The sequence below is a fragment of the Ranitomeya imitator genome, chromosome 5 (assembly GCF_032444005.1).
Source record: "Ranitomeya imitator isolate aRanImi1 chromosome 5, aRanImi1.pri, whole genome shotgun sequence".
Taxonomy (NCBI): domain Eukaryota; kingdom Metazoa; phylum Chordata; class Amphibia; order Anura; family Dendrobatidae; genus Ranitomeya; species Ranitomeya imitator.
The window spans coordinates 357,428,364-357,454,149 of NC_091286.1; the positions used below are offsets into that span (position 1 = coordinate 357,428,364).

The 25,786-nt window shown below is 44.2% G+C and overlaps 1 protein-coding gene across 5 annotated transcripts in view; it reads left to right on the top strand.

Moving 5' to 3' along the window:
* The window catches only part of FILIP1 (filamin A interacting protein 1), a 214,813-nt gene that overhangs the window by 137,621 nt on the left and 51,406 nt on the right, over positions 1-25,786 (top strand). For all 5 annotated transcript variants that reach the window (XM_069726536.1, XM_069726538.1, XM_069726534.1 and 2 more), the window contains 2 exons: positions 21,738-21,911; positions 24,545-24,723. In XM_069726536.1, coding sequence (XP_069582637.1) covers positions 21,738-21,911; positions 24,545-24,723 — 353 coding nt within the window. The remainder of the gene's footprint in view (positions 1-21,737; positions 21,912-24,544; positions 24,724-25,786) is intronic.

Sequence of the window (25,786 nt, forward strand, 5' to 3'; positions counted from 1 at the left end):
AGACACTGGTCTGTTTCACACCCGGCTTTACAGCCCAAACACAATTTTCACTGACTCCAGTCAGTATCACACGGTTTTTAGACCGTTACCCGTTGGCAACTTCACGGGCTCCTGAACACCCCTCAGCCTCAGAGATGCCCAGACGCACTGTCTCTGTTTTCTTCCAGTCTGACCCCGGTCAGTACACACGGACACCTGTCCGTTACCTGTTGGTGCCGGCCACACAGTTTCCCGGATCCCTCTTCTCCTCAGAGGTATCCCAAAACAACAGTTCTCACTGATCCCGATCAGTATTTACTCACGGTTTTCAAGACCGTCCACTCCTCTGGCTCAGACCAGCCAGCGCTGCAACACGTGCTCCTTGGATCGTTGCCCGCATTCTCCACCAATTGTAGCGTTTCACCCGCTACGGGTCTAGGGGACACTCGCTTAGGTGCGGCGGGTGACACTCAGGAGACACGTTTCTTTAAAAGTTCTCAGGTTTATTGCTCCATAAACCAGCAAGACAGGAACAACAGGTAAACAGTCTTACTTCAGATCGATGTTTCCTCAATGTCCATAATAGAGCTCCGCTCTCTCTCACGTCTGTGGGCACACAGACCGTGCTATGTCCAGCACGTAGGCTCTCCAGCCTAAAGATGGTCTCTGTGTGTTGTTCAGGACGTCTGTCCCCACTTGGAACCGTCCAACACACAGGCCACTATGCAGTGTCCAGCCAGGACACATGGAAGTGTGTCCACCCTGGCAGACTTCCAAACACACTCTCTCACCATGTGCTACACATCTCCATTAAGTAGCCTGAAACCACACCCATTGGTGAAGTAACGTCACATGATTAGACATGTGGCTATGACATCACCACAGGTCCTGAAACAAACATAAATAGGCATGGTTATGCCCCTTACCCAGGGGTGAGGTATATGGGTAGCCAGACCCTCCCATCTCTCATAGCTACCCGTAACCCGGACCCAAACATCCTAAACAATTCCTTATTGCCTTATGTGTATTAAACAAAACACTCCGGGTTACATCACAGCGGCAAGCCTTCTCTGTGATACATACCTCCCATCGACTATACAAGCTTTAGCCATGCTACAGGGGTTAGTAATGGAGAGGCATCTTATAGATGCCTCTCCATTACTAACTGCTGGGCTTGATGTCAGCGACTATAAAACAGCTGACATTAACCCCACAAATATTACCCCACTTGCCACCGCCACAGGGCAAGTGGCAAGAGCCTGGCAAAGCACCAGAATTGATGCATCTAACAGATGCAGCTTTTTTAGGGTGGCTGCAGGCTGTTATTTTTTAGGCTGGGGGCCAAGATCCATGGCCCCTTACCAGCCTGAGAATACCAGCCCCAAGCTGTCTGATCTATCTTGGCTGGTTGTCAAAAATGAGTGGGACCCCACACCATTTTTTTAAATGATTTCTTTAAATAATTAAAAAAAACTGTGTAAGGACCCCTCCATTCTTGATAACCAGCCATGATAAAGCTGACAGCTGTGGGTTGCAGCCCATAGCTATCAGTTTTACCATGCTGGTTATCAAAAATAGAACCGACTCCACGTAATTAAAAAAAAAATGTATTTATTTCTAACGTCGGCTGATGAATACTCTCATCAGCGGCGCCTGCTCTCGTTGTTTTTAGTTACAGCAGGCATAGGCTGATGGGAATAGTAGTCCCATCAGCCAATACCTCTGTGACTGGCACTAAACTTTTTACCGTCGGTTAACGTAGCTCTCTGACCAGTAATAATCTTACTACCACTCAGAGACAGTGTTTTCCACACTGTCGTGCAGATAATAGCGTGGCAAACAACTTATGTTCAGGCCCCCCCTTCATCTGAATGGGGTCTGGGTTTGAGTTCGGGTACTGTTCTGGTACCAAACATTTTTAAAACGTTCAGGAGAACCCGCTGGACCTGAATATCCAGAGGTATGCTAAACACTAATCCTGATTCTCTATCTCTCTGTGGCATACTTTTAGAAGCAGCATCATGAAGTACTGTACAGTGCAGCAGTGATTCCAGCACTGAAGTAAGCTAGTACACTTACTAGTAAGCCTCAGCACCACCTCTGTCACTTTCTCCCTCTTGCACTTGTTTTCTCCACTATCATCTTTCCTCTCCACTAAATTTTTGTGACTTTTCAAGGTGTTTTATGCCAGAATTTTGCTGAAAGCACCTTGGCGAATCAAATCTGTATTAGTTTTGTATTTTATGCATTGTTCCAAGACACCATTACTGCAAGGCCACAGCTTTGACCACTGAGCCGCCAAGCTTTATATTAACATTTTACATAAAAGTTCAGATCAGTACAAGTAAATGACGGCTCTAAATTGGCATGTACATTTTGTTTACCTTGAATGTTCGAAGGACTAAGAACTCTCTGATGAAAGCTTAACGCTAAATCAAATATTCGGTAGACATCTGACAGTTATTGCCGACCCACATATCTTTGTTCTGCTCTCATTGCTCGTACTCTTCATCTATGACGTCACTAGATTTCTGAAGCGATCTGGCCATGGGAGCTTTCAATTACGTCATTAATTATCTACAGTCTGGTGCTTGGCAAGAAACTTCCCATGACACGCTCTGCAGAAAAGTTACACAGATGAATGAACGTTTTCCTGTATGTTTATATGTCTGACATGAAGCGGGATTTCAGTTAGTAGTATAATGAATGTCGATTCCCTTCCACCTAAACAAGGAACTTCATGACATGATGTATGAGAAATCTGTGAAGTTCATTGCGGGTTTGGTAATTAGTCCTCTGGGCAGCTTCTTTTTTTTTTTTACTGCAGATGTGTAATCTTTTAACAGCCCATTTTTATAAAAGCCAAATGCGGAAAGACAGGACAGTTTGTTATTTAAGACATATACCGTAACCAAGTCCGGTACATTGCATGCCATCTTCCCTGTAGTTATGGGTTAATATTCTCTCTTTCTTCATTTATTATTCTATCTGCTAAAGCTGCCAAAATATTCATATGTTTATAGAAAAAAATTATTAAACATTAGTCTTCCTGGGTATCTTTATCTGGTCCCAAAATTCATAATGATCTTTTTAATGCAGCCAAAATGGACTGAATCCTGAAGAAGGAAAAATATAGATCAAACTATTCTTCTAGGAAAGTTCTCCTTCTTCCATAGGCTCATATTGATTCTTGGGGACAAAAAGAAGAAGAAAACTTCATACGATCAGTGAAATGAGCCGAAGACCAATTATTAGAGACTAGATGGTGGCCCAATTCTAACGCATCGGGTATTCTAGAATATGCATGTCCACGTAGTATATTGCCCAGCCACATAGTATATTGCCCAGCTACGTAGTATATTGCCCAGTCACGTAGTATATTGGCCAGTCACGTAGTATATTGCCCAGCCACATAGTATATTGCCCAGACACGTAGTATATTGCCCAGCCACGTAGTATATTGCCCAGTCACGTAGTATATTGCCCAGCCACGTAGTATATTGCCCAGTCACGTAGTATATTGCCCTGCCACGCAGTATATTGCCCAGTCACGTAGTATATTGCCCAGCCACGTAGTATATTGCCCAGTCACGTAGTATATTGCCCAGCCACGTAGTATATTGCCCAGTCACGTAGTATATTGCCCAGCCACGTAGTATATTGCCCAGTGACGTAGTATATTGCCCAGCGACTTAGTATATTGCCAGCCACGTAGTATATTGCCCAGCCACGTAGTATATTGTCGAGCTACGTAGTATATTGCACAGCCCACGTAGTATATTGCCCAGTGACGTAATATATTGGCCAGCCACGTAGTATATTGCCTAGTGACGTAGTATATTGCCCAGCCACGTAGTATATTGCCCAGTTACGGAGTATATTGCCCAGTGACGTAGTATATTGCCCAGCCACATGGCCAATATACTATGTGGCTGGGAAATATACTACTGGCGGTGGTGAGGCAGCAGCTCTGGCGGAAGTGAGGCGGCGGCTCTGGCGGTGGTGAGGCGGCGGCTCTGGCGGTGGTGAGGTGGTGGTGAGGCGGCAGCTCGGTTATTGTTGGCTGTAGGCTTTCCTGAAGAGATGGGTTTTCAGGTTCCTTCTGAAGGATCCGAGGGTGGTGGATAATCGGACGTGTTAAGGCATGGAATTCCAGAGGATGGGGGATATTCAGGAGAAATCTTGGAGGCGGTTGTGTGAGGAACGAATAAGTGTGGAGGAGAGTAGGAGGTCTTGGGAGGATCGAAGATTACGTGAGGGAAGATATTGGTATTATAGAGTTTTGTTCTTCCTTTTGTCTGGATTGGACACTATGGAATCTCCACCATTAAAAATCCCCTAAACTGACAATATGTGAAACCAAAAAGAATTTTCCAATTGGCACAATAATATAAATAATATACTCCGTAAAGGAAAAAGAAAACAAGTTGGGGCAAACAATTTTTATTATTACTAAATACATAGTGTTGGGTAGAAGTCAGACTAAAAACACACATCAGGACAAAATGATGGTAATACTGAAATGAACCTAGAATCCCTATTGTAAGAGGCAAGAAACCCTCCTCTCCCTTCCCCTTTTGTGATAACCAAATATATGACTCATATAAAGAACACATAAATGGACCTGATGTAAAAAACACAGTAAAAATGATATAAGATTTTCAAGCTAGATGGATAGTAATATGCTCAATGGTCATGGATAACAGCTTAACATAAGAATAAGTTTAATTAGTAGTTCCCAAGATCGAACTTAAGCGCAGGACACAGACTGCATGTGAAATTACAAACACTAAATAATGCACATACCTTGAGACACTGTGTACCAGTCATACATATTAGATTGTCGGTCAAACCCGTCGTTGTCGGTGAGTTCAACCAGCCTTAGTCTAAAGTGTATGGGGATCTTTAACCCCTTAGTGACAGAGCCAATTTGGTACTTAATGACCGAGCCAATTTTTACAATTCTGACCACTGTCACTTTATGAGGTCATAACTCTGGAACGCTTTAACAGATCCCGCTGACTCAGAGATTGTTTTTTCGTGACATATGGTACTTCATGTTAGTGGTAACATTTCTTTGATATTACTTGCGATTATTTATGAAAAAAAAGCGGAAATATGGCGAAAATTTTTAAAATTTAGCAATTTTCAAAATTTGTATTTTTATGCCCTTACATCAGAGAGATATGTCACATAAAAAAGTTAATAAATAACATTTCCCACATGTCTACTTTACATCAGCACAATTTTGGAAGCAAGTTTTTTTTTGTTAGGGAGTTATAAGGGTTAAAAGTTGACCAGCAATTTCTCATTTTTACAACACCATTTTTTTTAGGGACCACATCACATTTGAAGTCATTTTGAGGGGTCTATATGATAGAAAATAACTAAGTGTGACACCATTCTAAAAACTGCTCCCCTCAAGGTGCTCAAAACCACATTCAAGAAGTTTATTAACCATTTACGTGCTTCACAGGAACTGAAACAATGTGGAAGGAAAAAATGAACATTTAACTTATTTTTGCAAACATTTTACTTCAGAACCATTTTTTTTTATTTTCACAAGTGTAAAAACAGAAATGTAACCATAAATGTTGTTGTGCAATTTCTCCTGAATACGTCGATACCCCATATGTGGGGGTAAACCACTGTTTGGGCGCACCGCACAGCTTGGAAGAGAAGGAGCGCCATTTGACTTTTTCAATGTAGAATTGGCTGGAATTGGGAACGGACGCCATGTGACGTTTAGAGAGCCCCTGATGTGCCTAAACAGTGGAAACCCCCCACAAGTGACACCATTTTGGAAACTAGACCCCTTAAGGAACTTATCTAGATGTGTGGTGAGCACTTTGAACCCCCAAGTACTTCACAGAAGTTTATAACGTAGAGCCGTGAAAATATAAAATCGCATTTGTTTACACAAAAATGATCTTTTCGCCCACAAATTCTTATTTTCACAAGGGTAACAGGATAAATTAGACCTCAAAAGTTGTTGTGCAATTTCTCCTGAGTACGTCGATACCCCATATATGGGGGTAAACCACTGTTTGGGCACACCGCAGAGCTTGGAAGAGGAGTGCCGTTTTACTTTTTCAATGTAGAATTGGCTGGAATTGAGATTGGTTGCCATGTCATGTTTGGAGAGCCCCTGATGTGCCTAATCAGTGGAAACCCCCCACAAGTAACCCCATTTTGGAAACTAGACCCCTTAAGGAACTTATCTAGATGTGTGGTGAGCACTTTAAACCCCCAAGTGCTTCACAGAAATTTATAAAGTAGAGCCGTGAAAATAAAAAATCCTTTTTTTTCTCTCAAAAATGATTTTTTAGCCTGCAATTTTTTTTTCTCAAGGGTAACAGGAGACATTGGACCCCAAAATCTGTTGACCAGATTGTCCTGAGTATGCTGATACCCCATATGTGGGGGGCACTGTTTGGGCACCCATCGGGGCTCGTAAGGGAAATAGCGCCGCTTGGAATGCAGACTTTGATGGGATGGTCTGCGGGCGTCATGATGCATTTGCAGAGCTCCTGATGTACCTAAACAGTAGAAACCCCCCACAAGTGACGCCATTTTGGAAACTAGACCCCCAAAAGAGCTTATCTAGATGTGTGGTGAGCAGTTTGAACCCCCAACTGCTTCACAGAAGTTTATAATGTAGAGCCATGAAAATAAAAAAATCATATTTTTTCCACAAAAATTTTTCACAACTTGCGTCGGTACGTCAGGCCGACGCATTGCGACGGCCCCATACCGACGCAAGTGTAAAAGAAGCCTAACCCTAGCCCTAACCCTAAATTTAGCCACAACCCTAACCCTAAATTTAGCCCCAACCCTAACCCTAACCCTAAATTAAGCCCCAACTCTTCTAGCTGCCGGCTAGAAGTCACTTTCTTACCACATGAAGAAGCCGGCGGGCAGGAGGAGACGCAGGAGGACCCAGGGACACCGGTAAGTATAACAGGGTCCCCAAATCCCCCTATTTGTCTGTCCTCTGATGTGCAACCACATCAGAGGACAGAGAATGACAGATCGCTTTTTCTTTTGCAGCCGCCGGTAAACAGGTAATTACCGGCGATTGCAAAACAGGGGTCGGTAAAAACCGACCCCGATCATGTTCTTTCGGGTCTCGGCTACCCCTGGCAGCCGAGACCCCAAAGATCCACCGGGTGCCGGTCGGCGGGCGCACTACACCTGCGCCCGCCATTTTTTGGCCGGAACAAGATGGCGGCGCCCATCGGGAGCCACGATGAGCACCGGAGGAGACAGGTGAGTATCGGGGGGCTATCGAGGACCCCATTTTTTTGTCCTCTGATGTGCGATCACATCGGAGGACAGAGAAATTAAATGGGAAATCGCGGGTTTTTTTTGCGACTGCCGGTAAACGGTTAATTACCGGCAACCGCATCCCGGGGTAAGTAAAAAAACCCCGAATCATGTTCTCTGGGGTCTCAGCTGCCCCCGGCAACCGAGACCCCAGAGAAAATCCGACTCTGGGGGGCACTATTCACTTTTTCCACAGCGCCGTTAATTAACGGCGATGTGGTTTAAATACCCTTAACTGCCGCCGTTAAAAGGCGTATCGGCGGTCGTTAAGGGGTTAATGAATCAGAGCCTACATGTAAACATACAGAGAAGGAAACTATTACCTTAACTCTCAAATTATAATTTCCAAAAACACATATTACACAATAATTTTTTTTCTATCAAAATTGTAACAATAATCTGACTGCAGTATATTAGTAGCCAAGCTCTGTAGGGGAATTGTTATGATCTGGTGGCCTAGGAGCAGCATGAGATGTACTCTGCAGAAGGTGGTACCTGTACTGACCGCAGACCCTGAACTTAGCACCGCAACTAGAAGTAGCCGTGGGATGTACCTAACACTCCCTAGACACCTCGACACAGCCTAAGGACTAACTTCCCCTAAAGATAGAAACGGGAAAACTATCTTGCTTCAGAGAAAATCCCCAAAGGATAGACAGCCCCCCACAAATATTGACTGTGAGAGGAGAGGGAAATGACATACGCAGACTGAAATCAGGATTTAGCAAAGGAGGCCATTCTAGCTAAAAAGAAAGAATAGGACAGAGTACTATGCGGTCAGTATTAAAACACTAGAAAATATCCACCACAGAAAATACAAAATCTCCACATCTGACTAAAGACATGGAGGGTATATCTGCATCTCCAGAGATCCTGCTTGGCTGAAAAAATCCTTACACAGACAAAGCTGGAAAAGACAAAACATGGAAATACACTGAACCATAAGGCCCACAGCATGTGGACTGCAAAAACAAAGCCAGAACTTATCTTTGTTGAAATGAACAGCAAAACAGGAGAGACCAGGTAGGGATGTGAATCCTCCAAAAACAATGGACAATTGGCACTGACTAAAGAATCAAGCAAGACTATATAGCCCAGTCCAAATTGCAATAAGTGGACACACCTGATAAATGCTGCGATCCAAAGACAGCAGCACTACCACTCAAAACCACCGGAGGGAGCCCAAGAGCAGAATTCACAACAGTACCCCCCCTTGAGGAGGGGTCACCGAACCCTCACCAGAGCCCCCAGGCCGATCAGGATGAGCCAAATGAAAGGCACGAACCAAATCGTCAGCATGAACATCGGAGGCAACAACCCAAGAATTATCCTCCTGGCCATAACCCTTCCATTTGACAAGATACTGAAGCTTCCGCCTCGAAAAACGAGAATCCAAAATCTTCTCAACCACATACTCCAACTCCCCATCAATCAACACCGGAGCCGGAGGATTAACAGAGGGAACAACGGGCACCACATACTTCCGCAACAAAGATCTATGGAAAATATTATGGATGGAAAAAGAGGCTGGAAGGGCCAAACGAAACGACACAGGATTGATAATCTCAGAAATCCTATAAGGACCAATAAACCGAGGCTTGAACTTAGGGGAAGAAACCTTCATAGGAACATGACAGGAAGACAACCAGACCAAATCCCCAACCCGAAGCCGGGAACCAACACACCGACGATGGTTAGCAAAACGCTGAGCCTCCTCCTGAGACAACACCAAATTGTCCACCACATGAGCCCAAATTTGCTGCAGCCTGTCAACCACAGAATCCACACCAGGACAATCAGAAGGCTCAACCTGCCCTGAAGAAAAACGAGGATGAAAACCAAAATTACAAAAAAAAGGCGAAACCAAGGTAGCAGAACTAGCCCGATTATTAAGGGCAAACTCGGCCAATGGCAAGAAAGCCACCCAATCATACTGATCAGCAGACACAAAGCATCTCAAATAAGTTTCCAAAGTCTGATTAGTTCGCTCGGTTTGGCCATTTGTCTGAGGATGAAATGCGGAAGAAAAAGACAAATCAATGCCCAGCCTAGCACAAAAGGCCCGCCAAAACCTAGAAACAAACTGGGAACCTCTATCGGACACAATATTCTCCGGAATGCCATGCAAACGAACCACATGCTGAAAAAACAACGGAACCAAATCAGAAGAGGAAGGCAATTTAGGCAAATGTACCAAATGAACCATCTTAGAAAACCGGTCACAAACCACCCAGATAACAGACATCCTCTGGGAAACCGGAAGATCTGAAATAAAATCCATAGAAATATGCGTCCAAGGTCTCTCAGGGACCGGCAAAGGCAGAAGCAACCCACTAGCGCGGGAACAGCAAGGCTTGGCCCGCGCACAAGTCCCACAGGACTGCACAAAAGAACGCACATCCCGCGACAAAGAAGGCCACCAAAAGGACCTACCAACCAAATCTCTGGTACCAAAAATCCCAGGATGGCCAGCCAACACAGAACAATGAACCTCAGTAATCACTTTACTAGTCCATCTATCAGGAACAAACAGTTTCCCCACTGGACAGCGGTCAGGTTTATTAGCCTGAAATTCCTGAAGAACCCGTCGTAAATCAGGGGAGATGGCAGAAAGAATCACCCCTTCCTTCAGAATGCCGACCGGCTCAAGGACCCCAGGAGAATCAGGCAAAAAACTCCTAGAGAGGGCATCAGCCTTAACATTCTTAGAACCCGGAAGATACGAGACCACAAAATCAAAACGGGAGAAAAACAGGGACCATCGAGCCTGTCTAGGATTCAGCCGTTTGGCAGACTCGAGGTAAATCAGATTCTTATGATCGGTCAGGACCACAATACGGTGCTTGGCCCCCTCAAGCCAATGTCGCCACTCCTCAAATGCCCACTTCATAGCCAACTACTCCCGATTGCCGACATCATAATTGCGTTCCGCAGGCGAAAACTTCCAAGAAAAGAAGGCACACGGTTTCATCAAGGAACCATCAGAATTCCTCTGAGACAAAACGGCCCCTGCCCCAATCTCAGACGCGTCAATCTCAACCTGAAATGGAAGAGAAACATCCGGCTGATGCAACACAGGGGCAGAAGTAAATCGGCGTTTAAGCTTCAGAAAGGCAGAAACAGCCGCGGAGGACCAATTCGTCACATCAGCGCCTTTCTTCGTCAAATCGGTCAGGGGTTTAACCACACTGGAGAAGTTGGCAATGAAACGACGATAAAAATTAGCAAAGCCCAAGAATTTCTGAAGGCTCTTCACAGATGTGGGCTGAATCCAATCATGAATGGCCTGAACCTTAACCGGATCCATTTCTATAGATGAGGGGGAAAAAATGAAGCCCAAAAAAGAAACCTTCTGCACTCCAAAGAGGCACTTAAACCCCTTCACAAATAAAGCATTATCACGGAGGATCTGAAATACCATCCTGACCTGTTTCACATGAGACTCCCAATCCTCGGAAAAAATCAAAATATCATCCAAATATACAATCATGAATTTATCAAGATAACTCGGGGGCGTGGCCTGAATGTCCATGTGAGCGGACGTGCGGCAGAGCGCTCCCGCTGCTAACATTGTAATTATCCTCATAAGCTGCAGCTGAGCGGCGATTCACGGCGCTTACCGGCTGCAGGAGAGTCCCGGGAGTGCGGCGGTGAATAGCGGTGCCCCCGAGGTCAGCAAATATGACCAGGAGGAGGCAAAGAGACGCCGGAGCCGGCGAGGCTGGGACTGGCCAAGATGGCGCCGACACCAGGGAGAAGGCGGAAAAGGACAACACTGCATGCCAGAAGCGAATGGCGGCGGCGGCAAAGTTCCAGCAGTTTGCTAGAGTGGAGGCCACAGGGAACGGAGAAAAAGAAGAGGAGGAAGCCGGAGCAGACACGGACACAGAAGGAGAGGAGGAAAGCCCAGCAGAGGAGCAAGAGGTACAGCAGGGGAGCAGGGATAATGGCATGGCGGTGGTAGTAGGGGGATCTGAAGATAAGGAGCCAGGAGCAGAGCCCACCCTTAGAGACGTTTTTGCACTGGTGTCATCATGCAAACAATCCCTGACCCAGCAGCTACAGGAGGTCAAGGGGGATACAGCCCAGATAAATGCAGCCCTGCAGAAGATTGACAAAGGTGTGGGCGCTGTGGAGGAAAGAGTGAGTACTGCAGAAGATCATATAGTGCAGCTGCAGAAAGCGGAGAAGTTTACTCAAGCAATATCGGAGCTAGCTGCAAAAAATGAGGATCTGGAGAATAGGTCCAGAAGAAATAACATTCGTATAGTGGGTATCCCTGAAAAAACTGAGGGGAGGAATCCCACGGAGTATGTTGAAAGCTGGCTCCTTGAGACTTTTGGTGATGCAGCACTGACAAAAGTATTTGCGGTAGAAAGAGCCCACAGGGTCCCACCGAAACCACCTGTCCCTGGAGCAAGTCCCCGTACCATGCTTGCCAAAATCCTAAACTATAGAGACAGAGACATTATCCTGAGGAAGGCTAGAGACATGACAGATTTGGCAATTGGAGGTCAAAGAATTGCTATCTACCCTGACTTTTCCGCCCTGGTACAGAAACAACGGATGATGTTCACGGGTATCAAGAGACGACTGAGGGAACTGGGAGTGCAATACTCCATGATGTTTCCGGCACGACTGAGAGTGGTGGCGTTGGATAAGATTCATTTTTTCCAGACGCCGGAGGACGCTACCCAGTGGATAGATCTCAATGCTAAAAAGCTTAAAGGGAAAGGAGATTGAAAATACGGGGTGGGTTGGTCGGGAGGTATTTTACTTTCTTTAAAAAGGAAAAAGAGATTGACTGACAGTACATTGGTAATTGAGATGTGAAGGTTTGAAGGTGGAGCTGGGCATTACGCAGGGAACACCCTGGGAGTGCTGATACGGCGGAGAAGTACGAGGGAGGAAGGGTGTGCAGCGTACTAAAAGTTTATTTAGTTTCTTGCAGTTGTAATTTAATACAGGTTGAATTATTTTGTTCTTCTAAGAATTGCGCCGAATTCTGTTATAAACGGTAGCGGGAGGCGGAAGGAGAAGGTTACATTAACAAGAGTGTTCGCAATGGGTGATGGTGCCCCACTCTTGATAAGAGGCAGAATGTATAGTATTGGGGGGGGGGGTGTGGGGAAGGGGGGTAGGGGTAAGGGATGGGAGGGAAGTTAGACAGCTCAGAACTGGGAGTAACGACATAACTAAAGATGATGAGTCACATAATAGGGGACCGCTTTAAGATACTGAGTTGGAATGTGAGAGGTCTGGCGGACAAGTCTAGGCGAGCTGCGAGTTTGCAGTATGCGAAGGATCAACGGGCCTCTATGATATGTTTGCTAGAGACGCACTTGATACGGGAGAAGGTGGACATACTGAATAGACGATGGATTCAGAAAGTGTATCACTCTACCTTTTCGACGTACTCAAGGGGTGTGTCAGTGTTGGTGCCGGTGGGAGTGCAGTATGAAGAGGTGAAGGTATGCGTGGATGCTGAGGGTCAGTATGTGGTGATACAGTGTATATTATATGGAGTGAGAGTGTGTGTTGCGGCAATGTATATTCCACCTCCATATTCAAGTAAGAAGATTAGGGAGGTGTTGGAGAAGGTGGAACGATGGGGACCGCTACCACTTTTAATTATTGGGGATTTGAATAATATCTGTGACGACTTTTGGGATAAAAATAAGAACACCCAGAACAGGTAGGAGGGGCACATTACAACATTTGGTACCTATGTGCGTGAAATAGGCATGATTGATCTATGGAGAGTTAGACATGTTGGGGAGAGAGGGTACTCGTGCTACTCGCCGGCTCATGCTACGCTATCCAGAATTGATATGGCGCTGGGTAACCGCCTGTTGGACACAATGGTGGGGGAGGTGCGTTATCTGCCGAGGGCCCTTTCGGATCACAGTCCAATTGAGGTGGAGGTTAGGTTGCTCGGGACACGGACCGCAAGCGGGAGAGAATGGAAGATCCACCCTAACTGGTTACAGAGTATTGACTTGGAGGGTATAGGGAAGGAGGTGACGGAATTCTTTGCTTTAAACGATGGGAGTACAGATGCTCTAACTGTTTGGGATGCAATGAAGGCGTACCTGAGAGGGCTACTATTTAGAGACATTAGTAGGTGTAAGCGGAAGATGAGGGAGGCAGAGAGAACGGCGGTGGAGGAGTTGAAGGCTGCAGAGGATGAGATGGTAGTGTTGGGGACTCCCGAGGCAGGGAAAAGGTTGAGAACAGCGCAAACTCATATGGAGAAGATTCTGCTGGGAAAAGCTGAAAGGAAGCGGGAGTTTCAAAAGGTGACTTATTTTCAGGAGGGAGAAACAGTGGGCCACATGCTATCGGTGGTAGCTTCTGCTCAGCGTAGTACCTCATATGTACATTCGTTGGTTTCGGATGGGGGGAGCAGGATATCTGAAACACCTGAAATTATAAAGGTCTTTGCGGACTTTTACGCGGACTTATATTCCTCCAAGGTCAATGAGTCAGTCGGAGATACGGAGACTTTCCTGGAGAGTCTGGGCCTCCTGAAATTGAGTGAGGAGGATAGGGTGAGCCTCGATGCCCCTATCACTGAGGAGGAACTGAGTCGGGCGCTGAAGTCTATGGCCAATGGGAAGGCACCTGGAGTCGATGGGTTACCAGCCGAAATCTATAAAAGCTTGGGGGAGGTGTTGATTCCCAGATTAAAGCTTGTACTAGAGGAGGCTGGATGCCAGGGGTATCTCCCAGCATCTATGAGGGAAGCCATTATAGTGGTTATTCCGAAGGAGGATAAGGATCTGGGGAAACCTGAGTCATATCGCCCAATCTCTCTGTTAACCATCGATGTCAAGCTCCTGGCCAGGGTGTTAGCTTCCCGTTTGTCCAGTGTTATTACTAACCTTGTACATTCGGATCAGTCCGGCTTTATGCCTGACAGGTCTACAGCGGTTAATCTGCAGAGGCTGTATATGAATCTGCAGCTGAAGTCTGACAATTGTGGCCGGAGGGTTGTTGCGTCCTTGGATGCCCATAAGGCGTTTGATAGTGTGGAGTGGGGATATCTCTGGCGGGTGCTGAAGTGTATGGGTATTGGACCGCAATTTGTGTCGTGGATTCAATTGCTATATTCATTACCGACAGCTAGAATCAGAGTGAATGGGGAACTTTCTCAGCCTATAAAGTTGGCCAGAGGTACGAGGCAGGGATGCCCACTGTCGCCCCTTCTGTTTGCCCTAGCTGTGGAGCCACTGGCCGCCAAGATCCGACAGTCGGATGGGGTCCCTGGGTTCAGATATGGGAGTGTTGAGGAGAAGATTGCGCTGTATGCGGACGACATTTTATTGTTTCTGGCGGACCCGGATGACGTCTTGAAAGGGGCCATCGAGATCATTGAAAAATTTGGAGCCTTGTCGGGACTGAGGATAAACTGGGATAAATCGGTCCTCTTTGATGTGGATGGGGTGGAGGAGAGTGGGAGTGAGCCATTGGGAGAGGGGCGGCTTAAGGTGGCATCCCTCTTTAAATACCTGGGAATATGGATCTCGATGCCAGTTACGGAGTTTTTGTGTAGGAATTTGACTCCTCTCATGGGCGTGCTTAAAGGGACACTGTCACCTGAATTTGGAGGGAACAATCTTCAGCCATGGAGGCGGGGTTTTTGGGTGTTTGATTCACCCTTTCCTTACCCACTGGCTGCATGCTGGCTGCAATATTGGATTGAAGTTCATTCTCTGTCCTCCGTAGTACATATTGCCTCGTAGCAATCTTGCCTTGCACAGGCGTGTACTATGGAGGACAGAGAATGAACTTCAATCCAATATTGCAGCCAGCATGCAGCCAGCGGGTAAGGAAAGGGTGAATCAAAAACCCCAAAACCCCGCCTCCATGGCTGAAGATTGTTCCCTCCAAATTCAGGTGACAGTGTCCCTTTAAGGCAAAAGTAGATGCGTGGAACAAATTACACCTATCAGTGGTGGGTAGGGTTAATCTTATTAAAATGGTTCTGATGCCCAAAATACTCTATGTCCTCCATAACGCGCCAGTTTGGATTCCATGTGGGAAATTCCGGCAGATTAATGCTCTTTTTAGAAGCCTGATATGGGGGAGGCAATACCCACGTATTAGCCTGGAGACGCTTCAGCGACCCAAGGAAGATGGGGGTTTGGCTTTGCCCAACCCTGAGTTATATTTTCTTGCAGCCCAAAGTCAGCATTTGAAGGGCTGGGCGCGGGAGGCGTCCTCCAGTGCGGTACAACACTTGATGGAGGGGGTGACAAACCGACGACCGGTGGTGCAGTGTCTGGAGGATGGCTCCTTGGGCGTATTGGGGAAAATGTATCCAACTATGTTTTTGATACGTAAACTATGGACCAGACTGCGACAGATTCGGGGGGTTACAGGACTGACTAAATTTACACCGATACGGCTTAGTAATAATTTGGTAGAGTTTGCGGCTCTGGGAGTGCTGACAGAGTGGCAGGCTAAAGGAATCCATTTTGTTGCTCAGATAATTCAACAACGAGTGTTAAAGTCCTTTTCGCAGCTGCAGGGGGAGTTTGGGAGTTTCCCTCTATAAGGACCTACTGCACGCATATTTGCTGGATTTCCCTCTAAAAGCGAGAGCTAAGTGGGAAAGAGATTTAGGCCCAATGGAGAATGAAACCTGGGAGTCGGTGTTGGAGTGGGTTCCACGAGTGTCACTAAGTGAGCCGTATAGACTATCGCAGCTGTGCATCTTGCACAGAGTCTATAAATCACCGGAAGTGTTACACAGAGCGGGGTTGCGTGCTGACTCTGAATGCCCGAGATGTAGGACTGAGAATGCAGGAATATACCACATGATTTGGACATGTCCAAGACTGGTTGCTTTTTGGCTGGTGGTACTGAGCCGTGTGGAAGGGGCGTATAAATGCAGAGTGCCGAGAGATCCGATGGTGTGCCTACTGGGATATGTGGAGGAAATTAGAGTGGATAACACCTGGAAGATAGCAATAGCTAGGCTATTATATATGGCTAGGAAGGTGATAGCAAGGAATTGGATTAAGGAGGAGCCGCCTACAAGGGGTGAATTCCTGAAATATGTTAAACATGGTCTCAATCTGGAAAAGGGGGTCTACAAAAGACGTGGGAAAACAGAAATGTTTGATAAAATGTGGTCTCCATGGCTCGAGCTGGGATGAGTAGGTATGGGAAATGGGAGGATGAGGGCCTTTGAAGGGAGGAGATTGCTAGAGGAATAAGCGACCATAAGTGAGTCAAGCGGCTCAAAGAGCCATCAATACTGGTAATAAAAGTATAATTGGGAAGGAGCTGTCATGGGAGGGGGAGGTTTGGGGTTAGTTGGGATTGTTGGGGTTTGGAAAATGAAGAAACTTTGTAATATATTGGAAAATGCATAAAATGTAATGTTCATGTTTATTCTCAATAAAAATCTATTTAAATCAAAAAAGATAACACCGAAAGATATCATGCATGAATGACTGGAACACAGATGGGGCATTAGAGAGTCCGAATGGCATCACAAGGTATTCAAAATGGCCTTCGGGCGTATTAAATGCAGTCTTCGATTCGTCACCCTGCTTAATACGAACAAGATTATATGCCCCTCGAAGGTCAATCTTAGTAAACCAACTAGCCCCCTTTATCCTAGCAAGCAAATCAGAAAGCAAAGGCAAAGGGTATTGAAATTTGACTGTGATCTTTTTCAAGAGGCGATAATCAATACAGGGTTTCAAGGAGCCATCCTTCTTGGCAACAAAAAAAAACCTGCTCCCAATGGTGAAGAAGATGGCCGAATATGCCCCTTCTCCAAAGACTCCTTAATATAGCTCCGCATGGCGGCATGTTCTGGCACAGACAGGTTGAAAAGTCAGCCCTTAGGGAACTTACAACCTGGAATCAAGTCAATAGCACAATCACAGTCCCTATGCGGTGGAAGGGAACTGGATTTGGGCACATCGAATACATCCTGGAAATCTGACAAAAACTCAGGAATTTCAGAAGAGGGGGAAGAGGAAATTGACATCAATGGAACGTGACCATGAACCCCCTGACAACCCCAACTAGTCACAGACATAGATTTCCAATCTAACACCGGATTATGTAGCTGTAACCATGGAAAACACAATATCATCATGCAAATTATGCAACACCAGAAAACGACAATCTTCCTGAATGGCTGGCGCCATGCACATGGTCAGCTGTGTCCAAAACTGAGGTTTATTTATAGCCAACGGTGTGGCATCAATGCCCCTTAAAGGAATAGGGTTCTTCAAAGGCTGCAAGGGGAAACCACAACGTCTGGCAAATTCTAAGTCCATTAAGTTCAGAGCGGCGCCTGAATCCACAAATGCCATGACAGAAAATTACGATAATGAGCAGATCAAGGTCACAGATAACAAAAATTTAGGTTGTACAGTACTGATGGTAACAGAACTAGCGATTCTCTTTGTACGCTTAGGGCAATCAGAAATAACATGAGCAGAATCGCCGCAGTAAAAACACAACCTATTCTGACGCCTGAATCTTTGTCGTTCAGCTCTAGACAAAATCCTATCACACTGCATAGGCTCAGAGCTCCGCTCGGAGGACAACGCCACAGTGTGCACAACTCTGCGCTCGCGCAAGCGCCGATCGATCTGAATGGCCAGAGACATAGAATCACTCAGACCAGCAGGCGTGGGGAACCCCACCATAACCTCTTTAACGGACTCAGAAAGACCCTTTCTGAAAATTGCCGCCAAGGCATCCTCATTCCATTTAGTCAACACAGACCATTTTCTAAATTTCTGGCAATACGATTCTGCCGCTTCTTGACCCTGACACAGGGCCAACAAGGTCTTCTCTGCGTGATCCACTGAATTAGGTTCATCGTACAATAACCCTAGCGCCTGAAAAAAGGTGTCTACATTAAGCAAAGCAGGATTCCCAGATTCCAGGGAAAATGCCCAATCCTGAGGATCACCACGCAGCAGGGAAATAACAATTTTAACCTGCTGAATGGGATCACCAGAAGAACGGGGTTTAAGAGCAAAAAACAGTTTACAGTTATTTTTAAAGCTCAAAAATTTGGACCTGTCCCCAAAAAACAAATCAGAAGTTGGAATTCTAGGCTCTAAAACCGGAGTCTGAACGATATAATCGGAAATACCCTGTACTCTAGCAGCAAGTTGGTCCACACGAGAAACCAATCCCTGAACCTCCATGCCAGTGCAGAACTCCTGAGCCACCCAGAGGAAAAGAGGGAAGGAAACACAAAACAGACTACAGAAAAAAAAATGGCTCAGCACTTTCCTTCCCTTCTTCTGAGATGCGTTTAACTCATTGTTGGCCAGTTGTACTGTTATGATCTGGTGGCCTAGGAGCAGCATGAGATGTACTCTGGAGAAGGTGGTACCTGTACTGACCGCAGACCCTGAACTTAGCACCGCAACTAGAAGTAGCCGTGGGATGTACCTAACACTCCCTAGACACCTTGACACAGCCTAAGGACTAACTTCCCCTAAAGATAGAAACGGGAAAACTATCTTGCCTCAGAGAAAATCCCCAAAGGATAGACAGCCCCCCACAAATATTGACTGTGAGAGGAGAGGGAAATGACATACGCAGACTGAAATCAGGATTTAGCAAAGGAGGCCATTCTAGCTAAAAAGAAAGAATAGGACAGAGTGTTAAAACACTAGAAAATATCCACCACAGAAAATACAAAATCTCCACATCTGACTAAAGACATGGAGGGTATATCTGCATCTCCAGAGATCCTGCTTGGCTTAAAAAATCCTTACACAGACAAAGCTGGAAAAGACAAAACATGGAAGTACACTGAACCATAAGGCCCACAGCATGTGGACTGCAAAAACAAAGCCAGAACTTATCTTTGTTGAAATGAACAGCAAAACAGGAGAGACCAGGTAGGGATGTGAATCCTCCAAAAACAATGGACAACTGGCACTGACTAAAGAATCAAGCCCAGTCCAAATTGCGATAAGTGGACACACCTGATAAATGCTGCGATCCAAAGACAGCAGCACTACCACTCATAACCACCAGAGGGAGCCCAAGAGCAGAATTCACAACAGGGAATATGTGATATTAGCATAAGTCTGACATCTGACACTGAATCTTTAATAATGTTAGAGCCTTTATGCTCTAAGCCTAGAATCCATAGGCTCTCTGAGAGTGTTTGGCTTTTTGACTTAGCCATCAGTATGAATTTTGGGGACTCATCACCCCGTTTGCTTGGTGAGTGGTGGAAGCTTGTTGTGTATTTGGGGTGTGTTTATGTTTAGTTTGCAACCTTAGGGTGAAGGTGAAAGTGGAGTGGAGACAGATTAACCCCTTGCAGTTGCTCCCACATCACTTGCTGAAAAGTGTGCATGTGACAAGCATCCTAGATGGAAAATATATACAGAAATAGCCATTCCTATACATCTGCTTTGTATTGCAAAGAATTGCAAAGTAAGTGCTGTACGGCACAACTTTAGTTAGAAGCTCCAAGAAATATTATTATTCTGCCCACAATCGTTTTCTTACCCCCCCCCCCCAAAAAAAAAAAAAAAAGGACAGAGGCAAGCAATGATGCACAAAATAGGGAAAAGAAGAATAATGAGAAAATAATATATTTTACGTTCAGAGGTTGAAAACACAAAACTTATTTCTGTTTGAAGTGGAAAAACCTTCTTGACCCCACAGAAGCTGTGGATGTACATTATTATTATTATTAGTGGTATTTCCATACATTCACAGATATATTGTATAATAGTAATAATAATAACAAATCAACAAAAAACAAGTTACAGTTTGTATAATATGTTGGAATGTACTTAAAGGGTTGTCAATTTTTAGAGTTCTCTTCATTATTCAGCTTCTATCTCCCTATTGAACTTTGCAATACACTTGTGTTATTGTCTCCTTCTCGATCCACTAGAGTGCTCTCATGTGACCAGTACTCCCATGTTGTAATCTGGCTAGGATTATATCATGCCAACCAGTTACATGGGTTTCTGGCTTTCTCAAGCTTACAGCTCTGCCCCATCAACAGAATATGTGTTCTCCAATCCAAGCTGAGCTGTGTGTATTGTTTCATTTTTAGCTGAGCTGAGTGTGTATATCTATTGTTGCTGTGCTGAGTGTGTGTGCATCTATTGCAGCTGAGCTGAATGTGTGTATCAGTTGTAGCTGAGCTAAATGTGTGCGTGTCTGTTGTAGCTGAGTGTATGTGTGTCTGTTGTAGCTGAGCTGTGCATGTGTGTCTGAGCTGAGATTGTGTGTCTGATGTAGCTGAGCTGCGTGTGTGCATCTGTTGCAGCTAAACTGTATATGTAGCAGAGCTGTGTGTGTATGCAGATCTGTCAGAGCACAGCAATCATAGGCAGAGTAGAAAATTGAGCTGTGAGAAGTGACAATCACCTACACACAGAATTAAGAGTTCAACTTGGATGAAAGTGTAGATTGAAAAGGGCATAGTAAACTTTATTTTTGCCATTTTGCAGATGAAGCAACACAGGCAAGAGAAAGGTAGAGCCTGCAGAAAGATGAGAAACCAGGAAGTAAGAAGGGAATTAAGTTGGGGGCAGAGAGTTGGTTGAAAAGTTAGTGCAGCCTCCTAAACTAGTGACACACCCGGTCCCTTCTGAATTAGAACGTAAGCAACCAAAGTTTCATGCTGAAAGGGACTACATGGAAACAAATGGAAATCACACTTTACGGTATGTAGGCACCAAGCAATCTGGGTAACAGAAAAAAAATTATATTTTTTTACATTTTTACTAAAATGGAAAACGCATATAAGGTGGGATGTAGATTGGTTGCTTTACACTATATATGAAAAATGTCGCATATCATACCACTTACATTTAAAAACATTACCAATTTCCGTGGCACACAGACATAGCCTCCATGGCCACCCATCCAACCCTGCTTATTTTGCTTAGACTGGCTTTGGGATACGTGATACTTTCCATCAATACTTTCCCGAATAGCACAGGCATACAGTGTACAATTAGCGCTGATTAGTAGACTGGGGATGAAACTGCATCCTGGGCACCTGTCTTCCATATGTTCGAGAAAGTTTGAGAGATTTGGGGTACAAGCTGCAGGTGCCCAAGGCCATCACTGGAGGGTATAGGTCACATACTATTAAGGCCCTAAATTAATGTAATATTGAAGAATAAATAACTGATTGTAAGCACATTGAATAAGTGACTGTTTTTTCACTGGGGGAAGACGCTGTGTGTGGACAGTACACAGTGAAGCTTCCTAGCAACATGTCATGCAATATGACCGCCGTGGTCTGTTTTTGGCAAAGTGCAGTGTATTAGTGAGGACGTTCTCGTTGAACTAACCGATGGCTTTAGCTCTCGCACCAAATGTCAATAGATCAGGTATGATGTAAGCGTGTGTTATATAAACTGCAGCTCCTCTAATCATATCATGTTTCATTCCCACAGGCTAGGGAGGATGTTATCCATATGCTAAAGACAGAGAGAACTAAGCCCGAAGTTTTGGAAGCACATTATGGGTTTTCAGCTCCCGAGGATGTGCTGAGGGTGCTGCACAGAGATGCGATACTTGCCAAGGAAAAGTCCATAGGAGAAGATGTCTATGAGAAGCCAATGGCAGAGGTACAACACATATACTAGGCTCTTAGAGAGGATACGGTATTTAATACTATAAATATTCATTTACATTGGCTATCTATTATTTAGCTATCTATCCATCTAATATTTATCTATCTCTTGGTCTTCATTTTATAAAAAAAACTAAATTAGGTATATCTATGGAGTTTTAATATTAAAATGTATACATGTTTGCTATAAATGTTGCTCTATTTCTATTAAAATGCATATACAGTATGTGTATGTACTGTGTATAGATAGATCTCAATTTGATAGATAGTGCCTCAGTTATAAGGGTCCATTTACCTTTAAGAAACTGATACTCTGTCTTGAAAACTACATGTACTTTATGGCATCTTCAAAGCCTTTACTTAATAGTGTCAGAGTATTATTAATACACACACTATACTAATCCTATCACGTCACCCTTCACTCCTCATAAAAAGTCAGTGTGCTCAATCATAAACTGTGCATGGGACATAGTGATGTGTGGCAGCTGCAACCATATGTATATATATATATTTAATGTAAGTAAGGAGACAAGATTCATTTAGTATTTTTACTGTATACAGTAAATATAAGAAGGTAAAATTTTCAAAACATCTACATTTTTTCAATATGAATGCCTCGGTATGCTATCAATGAGATTACTTATGTTTGAGGAATGTTCTGCATCGGTCATTGCACTTGGGCGCGTAAATCATCAAGATCCACTTTTGGCAGCTCCTTTTGCAGTTGCCGACCAATGACGTACCATAAGTGCTCATTGGGAGACAACTCCAGAGATGTTGCAGGCCATGGTTGCACGTTTAGGGTGCATAGCTTCACATGCAGCTTATCATTGTCATGTTTAAAAATGGCTTTTTACACACTTTGAAGAAATGCCCGTACCACTGACTCCATGAATTAATATAAAGCTGAGTTGTTAGCGTTCCTGGAATGAAGACTAGAGGGGTCCAGTTATTTTGCGAATGGCTCTTCATGGTGTTGCCCATAAGGTCTCCAGAACAATCTCTGACTGTCACTGCATCCAAGACTAATATGGGATTCATCACTGACGAGGGTAGACCTCCATTCCAACCTCTATTGCCATCTTGTTTTGCACCATTAAAGCCTTTGAGAACAGCGGTGTGTGGTCAATGAAGCACGTGTAGCTGGATGTCTTGCTCATGGCCCATTGTTGTGAAAACGCCTGATGGTTTGTGTAAATACTGACGTCTTAGGCGTGGTATGCGACATCTAATGTCATTTGCAGTACAGTATGGATCATTCTCGAAAGGAGTGGTTTGGCCATTTCTCCAAAGTGTCTTCATAATTTGTGTGCCCAAGTGCATTCAGCGCGGCGGTACATTCTTCAACCATTGAGAGCCTCATTGATGGCTGTTAGTGCGTGTGGTTATATGTGTAGAGCTCATACGTTAGATGGTTTGAAAATTATATTTCAATGTTTTCATTATTTGAATATCTTTATCATATCAGTGTTGAGGAGTGCAAGAAGCACCAAGCCTTACCTTTTTCTATAAACATATTGAGAGATTTTAAAATGACTTTCATTCTATTTGCAGATATACATAAATCTATTTTATACTGGACGTATGGTCGGGTTTGTGGTGCTTCTTCGGTTTTTATTATAAAATAATGTCTAATTCTATAAGGAAAATTGTATTTCATTAAAGGGCACGTAAATTGTAATTATTAAGGCTAACAGCTTGTATGCAGTAATGGAATATGTATCATGTGCAAATATGCAATAACTGGAGATCTTCCACTTGGACCAGAAACTATTAATAATTTGGAGCTAGTAGATGTTGCTAAAATGTTTTTCCAAAGTTCAAGTCAGGAGCTGATTAATGGTGAGTAAAGCTGTATAGACCTTAGAAAAATGTCTACAGTAGCTCTAAATAGAAATGTGGTCAGTTTTTATGTTCCTTTGATTGGCACTTTATGGTCTATTTAATTAGTAAAGTAGGGTTAGGTCAATTCACAACCACGTCAGTGATCTGTGGTCACCAAAAAGGAGCCCTGAGAACCGCCTCTTACGTCCCAACATCCATGGCTCTATTTTTGAGTAGCTGGCCTAGTGCAATGCCACATATGCATCACGCTGTAACAAGGTCTTTGCGCCAGGCCGGCTAATCAAAAGAGGAACCAGGGATGCCAGGATGGAAGATACAGTTCTCAGGTCTTCGGTCCAGTGGTCACAGATTACTGATATGGCCCATAGACCTAGTCTTACAAATCGATTTGCACCAACTCTAGTAATCAATGTGTTGCAAGTATTTGACTCACCAAACATTGTTACAAGACCTTAGAGAAGTTCTTCCTCTGCATAGGCTTAGGCCATGTTCACACGTTCAGCATTTGGTGAGTTTTTTACCTCAGTATTTGTAAGCCAAAACCAGGAGTGGAACAGTCAGAGGAAAAGAATAATAGAAACACATGCACCACTTCTGTATTTATCACCCACTCCTAGATTTGGCTTACTCACCCAAACAACTCACCAAATGTTCAACATGTCCACGTGGCATAAAAGTGAGGAATACATTTATATTAAATCTGAGTTGTGTGTTAACAGGTCACTGTGTGCAATTTTTTTACATTTAAAATTACAATAAACATTTTTTTAAAAATTTGCACAGCTGGACCGACTTGAAGAAAAACAGAAAGAAACATACAGGCGCATGTTAGAGCAGTTATTGCTGGCAGAGAAGTGCCATCGCAGGACTGTGTATGAGCTAGAAAATGAGAAGCAGAAGCATACGGACTACATGAATAAGAGTGATGACTTTACCAACTTGTTGGAGCAAGAACGTGAAAGGTGGGTACTGACATATCAAGGGGTATCAGCTCTGTCACTACATACCATTCTCCCATTCTACTCTGTGTGCTCTGTCTTTTTTCAGAACTCTCATAGACTTTAATGTGTAGGACGGAGAGTAAACATGGCCATCTCTCCTTTGAATTCTGTGCGGAAAGTGGATATTGTGAATCAGGCTCCCAGTTCTCCAAATTGGTGAAGGTCCCAGTCAATAATGGCGCATCATTTGTACATGCCATAAATATTGCTGCAAACATATTTTGTTTAGATCTGGCACAAAAGGAAAGACGGATACCATCCAATGTTTTGACCAACAGGTGGTCTTTATCAAGGAGATCTACGTGGATTACTGCCGGGTGTGAAGAGGTTGGTGCATCCTTGGTCATGACCTTGATAAGGACCACCTGTTGGTCAAAACCACCTGTTGTCTTTCCTTTTGTCCAAGATCTGAGGAGTCTGTTGTCTTTTTCGTTGCTGAGGTGTTAACTACAGTATTATAGGACTACTATACTTTTCTCAAGCACGACTATCTCTACCGCAGTGTTGCTGGCTTTTCTCTGCTTGTGCCTGTATACCATAAATATTACTGGAATACCCCTTTGAGGCTCAACTTTGAAAACATTGAACAAGTGAATTTATCTTCTATGTGCATGGTTGTCAAGTTATACCATTGTGAAGCTTGTCAGATTACGTTTGCTTGATAAAGGCCAGCTTCAGAACTAAAAGTTCAATTTTAATTGAGACCTTAATCTTATTACAATAATAAGAGGTTATTAATTCTTTGAAATTTAATAATCTGCAAACACAGATGAGAGCCAACTTTTGAAATGCAATTAGCCTTGTAAGATAACTCAAAGGCAGGGCATGTGTTGTACATGTTATACCTGTTTCTGAAGACGTATTGTATCAACAGACAAGTCAAGTCAAGGTTTAGAATTAAGCCATGGTATTACTGCCAATAATGAAGTCCTCCGTAGAGACACTTACTCGAGTATTGTACTCAGCTACCTTCTCAACGCTCATAGACAATGAATGGAGCTGAGGTGTCCATGCTCAATCTCTG